This window comes from Odontesthes bonariensis, chromosome 12 (genome assembly GCF_027942865.1).
Source record: "Odontesthes bonariensis isolate fOdoBon6 chromosome 12, fOdoBon6.hap1, whole genome shotgun sequence".
NCBI lineage: Eukaryota > Metazoa > Chordata > Actinopteri > Atheriniformes > Atherinopsidae > Odontesthes > Odontesthes bonariensis.
In genome coordinates this window covers 22,621,751-22,633,439 of record NC_134517.1, presented here as the reverse complement: position 1 = coordinate 22,633,439, position 11,689 = coordinate 22,621,751, and the positions used below count along the sequence as shown (strand labels likewise).

Sequence of the window (11,689 nt, the reverse complement as noted above, 5' to 3'; positions counted from 1 at the left end):
AGTGAGGTATGTGGGAGCGTGGAAACATCTGACACGTGCAGGGCAGGGCACGAGGATTGGAAAGCACTGTTAACACTGTTTAAATACTGAAACGCAACCAAAGTAGATTTTGTAAGAAGTTTTGAAGTTGACATTAGCTAACTATCTCAGCTTAACGAGATTTCTATAACAATATCACCAAATGACGATAGTTACTTACAGTACAAATAAATGATTAGATCTGCTGAAATTTCCCCCAGTTAGAGCAATAAAACTGAAAAAATGTTGTTTTCTTCCCACAGAGAGGTCAAAAGTCAGAGCTCAGCTTTAGTCATTGGACTGCAAACAAAATCAGAAATAATTTCTTTAGACGTATATTCTAATATTCATGTGACGAAAATTATAAATGCATCATATATGACACTTATATACCAAGCGTTAAAGGATTTATGTCTCAGTGGGATTTGAAGCAATGTCTAAAGGTCTCCTAAAGAAGTCAATCAAGTAATCAGTTGCTATCTGATTCAGACAGCCACTCAGTAAAACCAGAAAGATGTTCAGTCCAGTTCCCTGATTTTAACAGTCACATTGACTTCCAGTCAAAGCATTGATTTTCAAAATGTTACATTTGGTTTAAAGAAAATAAAGCTAAAGCTCTAATCTGTTAGGCCATATGGGACATATCTGCTTACTGTCCTCAAAGTCAAAACAAAACATGAAGAAGCTGCATTCATTCATACAGAATATGTGGGAAAACCTGACAGGAACCAAAAAAAATCTGTTTTAACATTAAGTTCTGATAAAAGTGTTATTCTTGCACTGCACTATTAATACACAGTAATGTAGCGAGTTGATTTAAAAATGTTTACGTTCCTGAAATATCTATCAGATTTGATTAATTGATTTTTGTCTAAATACTTTTAAAAAAAATTGGTCATTCATGCACTTTGTTAAAGGGCCAGTAAAACTTACTCAGATTTATTGTGTAGGTAATTACAGTAAATTTGTGTTCAAGTCTGCTGCTAACCAAGTAAACATGCTGTTACTTTACATGACATTATCCTAGAAGTAGCTGGCAATTGATCAGTATCTATGGTGATGTTGTACAGCACCCTGAACATTTTGAAAATGTATAAATTTCTTATGGTATGACCTAAAACATCATAATATTTTCGAACACCATAAATGTAAACCTGTTCAGGGTGCACCCTGCCTCTAGTCCAATGGTAGATGGGATAGGCACCAGCCCCCCTGCAACCCTGAATTGGATGAAGCAGGTATAGAACATGAATAGATTGATGGATAAATGTAGATAAAAATAACCCAATTAAACTAGATATTCAAATAAAATACTTTATTATTTACTTATTTAACGATGAAGATAATGTTCTACATATCTTAGATTAACCGAAGTACATGAACCTTTACGTCTAGAGTCTGGTCTGACTCTAAGTCCTACATACCATGATGGAGAATTTTGAGCCCATTGGTTCTTACAACACAGCTTAATCTCTGGGATGTTGGTTTTCTCACATGAATGTCTCACATCTTAGCATTCCACTACATTGAAATGGATGATAACTTTGACTACGTCTACAGACTAGAAAGCCGGCAGAGCAAAGAGGATAATATACGGTTAAACGCCTGCTGTGACAAGGACATTAAGCTTCTGTACGTTGGACGGCTGCTCAGCCAGCTGATCCTCCTGGGCCTCTCTATTTTAAATAAAACAGTGTGCCACTGTCATGAAGTAATAAAAAAATCTGACAATAATACAGTTTAAAGTGTTATGGATAGCCACGTGTTGCTGGGTTTTAAACACATAGGGATAAACAATCCACCTTAGGTTTGCTGGACAGTCAATCCTTTTGCACAAGGTCTGTATAATTAAATGTGTTTTTTTTTTTCGGTTCATTGTGCGATGATTCAGAGTTTTAACAAGATGTTGTTGCAATAAATTTGTTGAAATCTCTACAGAAGAAGATTATAAGCAGCTCACAGTGCAGTCTTGACATCCATGCAGAGACATTTTCAAACAAATTCACATAATTCATGCACAACTGTCATGTGATCCCAGTGACTCATGTGGGGCATTAAAAATTTCTCATGTGAGTTTTCAGTCAAAAGAGGCTTACCCGAGAAAGGCTCAGAACCGAACTTAACTGTCTTTTATCTCATTACCTGGATGAAAGGATTTGGAGGGAAATGTATGTATGTAGACCTAACCATCCCAAGATACATACATATATAAATATATATGTATATATAGAGTATATATATATATTTATAGTCTTTTGCCGCGAGTGTGAATGGCTACTTCCAAATACATGGAGCTCTGCTGAACCTTAATGGATTGTGTCCCTTGAGCTCGAAGCAAGTTGCTGTTTCAAGTGAAGGAGAATCTTAAGGTCATCTTCAGTGAGTGTAAGTGGAAAATATACAGCATGAGACCATTAAGGTGGAATAACACAACATAAGCAGTGATTTGGCTGAGCCTAAAGTTGTATGTTTGACATTCCAGCACTCTGTTCTGCTCATCATTTATTTAAAATATTCCATAGAATAAAACAGTTGTTCACTTGCAGGGTTTTGGGTGAGGAGTTTTAACATCAAAGACCTCAGCATTTTCAGCAAAATGAGTCAAGAAGGCATAACTCTAAAACAGAAGACTACAATGAGTGTGAGCATGATGATCAAGACTTCAAAAGAGTTCCTCTATCAGTGTTGATTACCATATTGTATAAGGCATTATACACATTCAGCTAAGGATTGATCTGTAAAATCATATCTCTCTGTGCTGGTTATAATTCAGAATACGAGGGATTTAGTTAAGAGTTCGATACTTTGAAGTCAGGCTGAACATGAAAGGTGTGTTCAAGATGGCAGCTCAGAAAATCAGGCATTACTCTCTGGCAGACTCAGTTTTGTTCCAGCTCCTGCTGTCAGCCGCAGATAGTAATTAGCTTTACTATGTCCAAAAATCTGCTTTTAAAGGCTGCTACAGCAAAATGAAGGGCTTGGTAGTCTGAAAATGCTCTCTCTAATGATAAAACACAAAGCAAAACAAACAAAAATAAGCTATATTTAGTTTCTGAAGGCAGTGTCGAGCCTGAATTTTTCCTCTGGCACTGCTCTATTTCTTTGTCTTAAAGGTCTGTTAACCCGAGAGAATTTTGATTTTAAAAAGGAAACCGGAGTAACGAGACTTATAGGCCTTATAGGACTCCCCTGGAGACATGATCACAACAATCTTACATCTTTGACCAATCAGCTGTAAAGCAATCAATACAATACCACCTCGGTGTTACATTTCATTGTAGTTTCCAGTCGAAAGGCAACATAGGAGGCAAAGTGAGTCTTCACAGATTTTCTGACAATAAGAAAAGGAGCAAAGACAGCTTCCAAAACACCTGCAGCCACATCTCTGATGCATTGAACACATTTGTAGCTCTAATGGGAAATAGCAACTCCCATTAGTTTTTACCACAGAGGTCAGCAAAATTTCATGCCTGTTATCATCTCCCACATCATATCCTGTAGGATGGTGAGTTAACTCAGAATCGCAAAGCTCAAGAAAACAGAAAACAGCTCCTTCAAGCACGATATTGTAAGGATGGATTTGTTGCATTGACAAGGGACCGATGGCCTGTTCACATTTGACATTAACATGTGTCCTGAGTGATCCGATAACAAGTGGACATGTGTTCACACCTGACTTTCCAATGCATCCCCAAATACGTCTTGAGTGACTACTTCAGATCAGATCTCAGTTAACTAAGCAGCCCCCAAAGTCTTTGTATAAACCAGCCTGACATTGTCCTTACCCTCTCCTGTCACCACGGTGAGCTTACCTTGAACAACTGATGACAGAAGATGGAGGTCTCAGGTGCTGCAAAGACACCATAGAGTTTGGCCCTAGTTTAGTTTTTTTTTTTTTTTTACACCTTTCTGATATTTTCAATTCTGGAGTACATTTCTAGTAATTTATTCAATGTTGTCTTCACCACTTTTGTTTCACTCAGATTCAAACTGAAAAGGCTGCAGAGAGGTCTTGTTTATCTCACAGCAGATTCCAGAGACTTGGGCAACTCTATTTCATTGACATGACAGCCCACAATGCAATGCGATTCAAACAACAAAAGCAGCACATTTATACATCTCAATCTTAATCTAATAAAGTCGTAACAGTTATATTAGTTCGAGTTCCTTTTAAGGATATATGGGAAAAAGTGTTGCATAAGCGTTGCATTTCTTAATTTCTAAGACTTACAAATAATTTACAACTTCTGATCATTTTAATGTTGTTTAGTTCCTTTGGCAAAGTTGGTTTTCCACTTGCATTTAATGTCTTTCAGACTAGGCTATTTGAAGTTGTGGGGGCAGCAGCATACACTAGCAGTCACTAGCAGCTAAAATTAGCACTCAGAGTTGAGTGTCCAATTAATGGAGAAGCAAGAAATTAATGAGGAAACACAATCAGTCTTGAAAGAAGGCAAGCATTTGGGTGCAGTTTGGATTCTACAGTATTCTGGGAAAAAAAGAACTGACATGATTCATTTGACATGACTCATTAGAGAGATTCTAATGGGGCTTTTCCGTTCCATCAACTTGTTTAACACTCCTTTAGGACATCTTTCATGGAATACGGTATCCCATCAACCTACACTATTTCAATACAGCCTGTTGTGACGCCACAGGACACATCTTCCCTCAATTGTGCACTACAGAGCTCGCTTCTGTTAACAGGAAAAAAGGGGCCGCATGGAAATCCTATAAATCATTTATAAAACTAAATAAACAATCTCACTGATTCATAAATCATGAACACAGGCATGCAATGTCTATGCGCAGGGGGGGTATCGGTGTCTTTTGTTTGGCTACCTGTTCCCACTTATTTGAAACCAGTTTTATTCTTTAGGGGGACAAGGTGGTATGGAGCTCTGTACCAAAGAGAAAATGTTGCCCACATCTGCAGTACTTTTACATCAGCATTTAGTTTTGGTTCAGGTAGTTTGAAACTTCAGTTGAGGGAGAAGAAATAATATCCACAATCAGAAACAGTAAATTAAGCTTTCCAATATGAGCCCACCAATTTTATTTGAACAGTATCTGTATTGTGAGCATTTGATGTAACCTTTTTAAATATAAAAACTCCTTAAGCTTACATAAAATGTACTGTTATGTCTAGCTCCTCTCTGCTTTCTTGTACACTGTCATTGAGAAGATCCTAAAATGAATACTCTTGTACCAAATTGTTTTGAATCAGTTTTAAATCAAGAATCAATTTTCAATCACATCAAGACCCCAAGAAAGCTAACAAATTACTTTCTGTGATACCTTCAGATTTACACCTCTATCGCTGGAGCCAGTTTTTGTTGTCTGCAATAGTTTTGCTCTAAATTCTGTAAGAAAACAACGGTAGCAATAATGATTATATGGTTTTAAAATGGTTAATGTGGAAAAAAAAGGACATCTATAGTCCAATAGTATGCAGCTTCAATGAAAATGAATGGGCACCAAATAACAACCATGTATAGAGTTAAATTGATTTTTGTTTTGCTGCTACCTTCGGCTCAAAGATAAAGACAATGTTAAGGTCATACTATAAATGTAGTCAAGACTTTGTCTCTTTGAATCTACTGATCTGAAGTCACATCATATGTTCATCTTTCTCATTTACCCACAGGTTCCCTTCGTGAAACACCGTCACAAGTCATCATCTCTGATTAGCAACGTTAGACAGGCAAATACGGGCATACATACATGCACTATGAATGTCAGAGCCTTGGACGAATTCATACAGAGAAAAGAAGACAAAAGAGCTATGTTCAGAGAGAAGATACTGAGTACGTCAAACCAGAGAGAATCAGTATTTCATTGACATTTACACCACCAGACAGGCATCCAAATAAAAACGAAGAAATGCTGCTCTCCCAAGAAACCATTAAAAGAGACAAATAACGAAACATTTTCAACAAGACAAAATTACGTAAGCAGACTGTTCCCTTCTTGCATGCACATGGCGTTTGTTATTCCTGTGCATGTCAACTGCATTATGCTCGTTAAGAAAATAATTCACAATGTTTAGAGTAACAGATGCGGGCAACATGCCCAAAACTTACACTTTAGAAAAAAGGGAACAAACTCTTTTTTTGCAATTTTCTCATTTTCATTTATTACATTCAGGCACTTTGCAAAGAAGTGAGGAGGTCTTTGTTTTAGGATTGGTACCATCTCACACAACATGTGCAGGTTTATCATGAAAAATATAAAAAGTAACAAATGCATATCTAAGATACATGGTCACACAGGATTTTACTGGTGGAATCGTGGCACAATTCTTTAGTTTTGTTAGTGAAATTCTTGTAGATGGATAATCCAAGGTGTAAATGAAGAAACGATGCGTACACAGAAAAACCCCTGCAGATGCCTTTTCCTACATACAAAAGATATTCATAATGACAGAATGTGCAACCCTTGTGCATTCTTCAAACCATGCTTTTAGTAAGATGATATTGTTTTAATTAACTAGTATAGGGTTCCAAAGGTTGCTTGTTAAAACAACAAACATACCATGATCATCTGCACATCTGTTCCCCCCTGGCTGATCTTTTGACGTTCCTAAGCTGGTACTACCGATATGTGTAAGCTTTCTCTTATTGGTACTTTTTTTTTTTTTAATTCATGCACAGTCCTTTTACTGCAAAATAATCAAGTTTATTGCTTGTATGAGATGATTATAGAACTGAGACTTGGTAATAAAACAGATAAAATTTTTTGTACTTTATTGATGAGCATCTCAAACATTTGGTAAAACATTGCCTCTTGTTTGCTATTGCTTTCATTATCATGTGTAGTTGTGGTGCACTGTAGTCAATATTACTATATGAAATTACTTTTTAGGGGAGTGTCCACATCCACGGTTGGCTAACGATGATTTAGTCAGATTTGTACACACCGCCCTGGTGTGGAAACACTTATTTTAAAAAATAACAAGTAATCGAGATGTCAACAGATTTCAACAATTTCATGACAACAAACATATAGCAATGTCTTCTTTTAGAAACTGGTAAAACAAAGAAAATACATCATGACACATGCAGTTTCTCGCTGATGTCGAATACTCACTTTGATCTGACTTTGTGGGGGATGTGGGGCTTATATTTTCTGCAGAGTGGTCACTTCCCTCGTCCATGACGTAATCAAAATTAAAGATAAACATCATCACCACGCCTTCTTCATTCTTCACTGGGATTATGTGAGTATTACACTGAAAGTCAGACCCTGAAAGAGAGAGACAGAGTCAGTGCCAAAGCGCTTTATTATTCCATCGCTAAAACTGCGAATAGTCTGTTTCAGAAAGGATTATCAACAAAAAAAAATAAAAATAATCACAGTACGTATGATAAGTGATTGCAGAAACCGTTATTTACAATACTGACTAAACAGACTTGTTAAAATAACTAACACCTGCCTCTGATTTAACCCAAATGTTGGGAAAACTTGCCCTTATTTAAAGGTCAATGCCTGCATGTCAGAACAAATAAAACTGTTAGAATAAAATAAGTATGCCTTGAGGTTTTTAAAGTGTACAACTCCAGTATGTGTGTTCATGTGTGTGTGCCTAATCCAGGCAAATAACTATGCTGGCAGACGTTTCTTTAAAATAAAAGTTGAGGAACAGCACATTGTGGACAACATGATTTAGTATTACATATAAAAAGACAAATATGAGTTCATTTAAGGGAACACAAACCCAAGAATATAGTTGTATTAGCAAAAGCTATTGATACCTGTGAAAATAACAGTAAACTTTCAAACCACTGAAATCTAAACAGCAAAACAGCTATTATACTGCACTGCTAAGGTGACATAATGAGCAGAAGGTTTCTTAATAGTGTTTCTTTCTATCTATAAAACTTGAGGGGATATTTGGATATTTTTAGAGATTATATAAATAACATTGGCATATACCATGTGGGACTGAGTTATGAAAACAGCAGCGATGGTAAAACCGTTCCTTTGTCGTTCTCTGTATGTACGTCTGTCTGTCATTCTGTCTGGGTTGTTGTGTTGCTCGTATGCACAGAGGACACATATTACTAGTGTTCCCTGTAGTTTCCTCTGGGCTCACAGACACCCTGCCAGCAGCATTCATTAGCAGTAGACTTGCTGTCCGACTAAATATAACAAGCCTGGTCTGCCTCAACATGCCAGAGTTCTGTTGGAAGGAATGAAAAACTCCAAGCAATAATGATGCATCGTCAATACAAAAAATATGATTATGTGATTTTAATGAGATGGAAGACACCAAAGATGGAGACATTCATGTTTGAGAAGAGGTCAAATTCAATGCTTTGACTATAACAAGCGAACTGAGGCAACACACAGCTGCATATGCTGTATGAGGATGAAATGACCAGCAGGTGTGAACTACATCTTGCCTGGTGTCAGGGGTGCCCCTCTTTGTTTCATAATAAAGCAGGAGAGCGGTGCTAACAGGGCAGGGGGGCTGTATGTTCTTCCTCAGAAAATAATTTTTTTCTTTTGAAACTTGCATTGAACTGTTTGTCGGTTTGAGACCATAAAAGTAGGTGGTTGTAAAGTGCGAAAGTGGTTCCTGAAAATATGAACTCTCACTGATGTTTTTATTCTCGATAGTGGAGAAAGTAAATGCGTCCAACAAAATCCTCCCGCTGGAACAAAATTGGGAACATTGTGATCACAGTATTCAATATGTTGAGTCTTAACGGCGAGGAAACCCCTGTCTGTTCGGGGCTCGCCACTGCCGTGCACATATTTATCACAAACAGCACAACGTATTTCTCGTATTGTCAGAATTCTAACCACACACTCTTTTATTTCTGCTTTAGCATATTTTGTACATCACTCAACAGTATGGTCGAGTACATTGACAGAAATGTAAGATCCAACTTAATGTTGAGTGGCTGTAGATAGAGTGAGACATGCCATTTCCCTGCAGTAAATATAGATTTATCCTGAATACAGAGTAAGGTAAAGGTAAATTTAGTTGTTTATATGTAAAAATAAAAAGATGCTGAAAGGTTAATTGTCACTTATCAGTTGGGGGTTTTCTAAAGTTCCCTTTTTCTCTTGTTTGGCATGTTGCCATAGCTGTAGAGATTGACAAGAAGTGCGTGGGAGGAGAGCAAGAGAATGACATGCTGCAGAGGTCCGGCTGACTGGGAGCTGAACTGGAGCCTCAGCTGTTGAGGGGCAATTTTGCACATTTGGTATGCACCACAGCTACTCAACTAGAGGTTATCTGAGTAGACCAGTGAACAGCCCATTAAAATATAAATAGCTTAAGTTCTCTAAATGCAGCCGAAAGCATATAAATTCACTCTTCTTTCTAAACAGCGGAAAGATTTCAATGCTAAATATTGACACACTACAATTCTTTCTCATGTTATAGTTATAGAGATTGACAATTGCATAGTCTATTAATATTAAAGGTAAGAACTTGAAAAAAACAACAAGGTAATGTGAAATACTGTAACACATACCTGAAATCTGAAAAACAGTAATAAAGTTAATATATACTACTTTAGTTGCCACAGTTAGTGTTAATAACAACAGGGATTTAGTATTATTGCACAAGCCTAAAGCTCTGTGTGCAGCCAAGATGATAAATTCAGGGAAAAGATTTCTGTGCTGTGGTTTACTTTAACAGATGGGGAAACAATGGTCATGCTTAAAGGCTAAGCTATAGGGGTCCCTTCTCATCTGATCTCCTGCTGAATGTCACCTCTACAGAAAAAGGGATGAAAGGAAAGCTTCTTCTAACTAATGTATGAAGTTGCATGAGCACATACTGTGCATTACTAAATTTGAGATGAAAATACAGCCTAATCATCGTAATCTTTATTATTTATGTGAACTTACAAGTGTGCTCTTATTCTGGTAAACAAGCAGAACATTTTTTGAGTGGAATAGGGATGATATTTCATTCCTGCACCTAAAGTCTGAGGTACTGAGCCATGTGATCAGCCTGAAGAAAAGCGGCCAAAGACACTGCTTAAGAACAACTGTGGCGTCCATCTTCTTTTTTATCTTTACCAACCAAGGAGTCTCCTGGGGCCATAACCTAAAGCTGAATTGATTTTTATCTCAATATATATCCTTTTCATTTATTCTGAATGAACAATGCAGAAATGTTCATCAGAAAAAATACAAATAAAAAAGTCTGTTGCCAAAGAAAAAGGCTAAACTGGGAACATCATTGCTAAATGGAATGCAGCACAATAATCAGTTTTCCTTCATTATCTTGTTATCATAATAATTAGAATACAAACTCATAATCATATATGCAATTAGATTAACTGCACAGCCCCACATTCCAAGATACTTAACTGGAGATCATAGCAGATTTAGATGGGAAGCTTGAAAACAATCACGAGAGCAAAAAATAAATGTTATTGTCTTACACTGTGTGATTGTACAAGGGATAAAAATCAAATCGAGATTATAAATTACATTTAAGGCACACAATATCTGAAAAAAAAAACGGAATTCAGATGGGAGGATCCCATTATCCAGATGTGTTGTGCTACCACCCGCTGAGTAACAAATGACATTGGCAGAGATAATTTCCAGTTGAAGTGAAGCTCTCAGACAATTTAATGAGAAGCTTTAGGCTTTTTCCACAGTCATTGAGAAGGGATTTTCAATTTCTAATTTGACCTGTTTGCAACCTATTGTGATTCTCTATACTATGCCTCTATTTGGAGCACAGAGTTAAAAATGGAAAAGGATTTGGACATCTATCTATTTCGCTTTTTTTTTTTTTTTTTTTTTACTTCCATAAAAAAAAACTTTCACGGGAAAGGAGCTTTATAACATATTAATGCCCTTAACGGGGAACACACTCATGGTTTGATCATTATCATATCTTGCCTGACTTACCAAATTAAGTTTCTAGACAGGAATCTATTTCATACTTGACATGTAAACTGATCAGTTTAAGTCAATTGGATATGCCTTTGTCATGCTGTTTCCAGTTGTTCCCACTTGGTTGACATGTTTGCTCCTCTCCGCTCTGCCTGTGCATACACTGTAATGTCGCAGCTGAAGGTTCATGGTTTGGAGCCAGTCCCAGCCATAAGTGTGGAGCTCTCATGTGTTCTCATCAAGAACTCAACTCTTACCCACAGTCCTAAAACCTCCTTGTTAAGTTAATTGGTGTTTCTAAATTGACCTTAAGAGCGAGTGTGGACATGGATGATTGTTCGTCTCTGTGATGGATTGGTGACCTGTTTCAGGGTGTACCCTGCTTCTCCCCCATTGGCAGCTGGGATCATAACAATAGTTTGTATTCCACTGGATCTACTATTTGACTGGAGCTGAGGTGTACAACTTGTTCGCTCACTCTTGTTGTTTGGGTGAGCCATTCTAAAATAATATAAAAAGAAGCATTTAAAAACATTTGGTACATAAAAGCTGGTGCAACTAATGGATCTGATCAATATCAATGATTATAAAAGAAATCACTTACTATGACCCAACACAGCAAAGGCTTAAAAAAAAACCTCCCACAATCATCTAAAGTGTTGGAGTATCTTAGACATAGACCCACCAATGAGCTGCTCTGTAAGTGCTGTGAGCTTAACTTGGCTTATCACACCAACACAATTGCATAAGCTTTATAGCAAAGCATCTGATGATGGGTCATGAAGACTTCAGTGACAGC

The 11,689-nt window shown here is 37.1% G+C and overlaps 1 protein-coding gene across 2 annotated transcripts in view; it reads right to left on the bottom strand.

Annotated features, from left to right (window-relative positions):
* Nucleotides 1-11,689, bottom strand: part of LOC142396710 (potassium voltage-gated channel subfamily H member 7) — a 45,921-nt gene that overhangs the window by 26,462 nt on the left and 7,770 nt on the right. For both annotated transcript variants that reach the window (XM_075479725.1, XM_075479726.1), the window contains exon 3: nt 7,108-7,263. In XM_075479725.1, the coding sequence (XP_075335840.1) occupies nt 7,108-7,263 (156 nt within the window). The remainder of the gene's footprint in view (nt 1-7,107; nt 7,264-11,689) is intronic.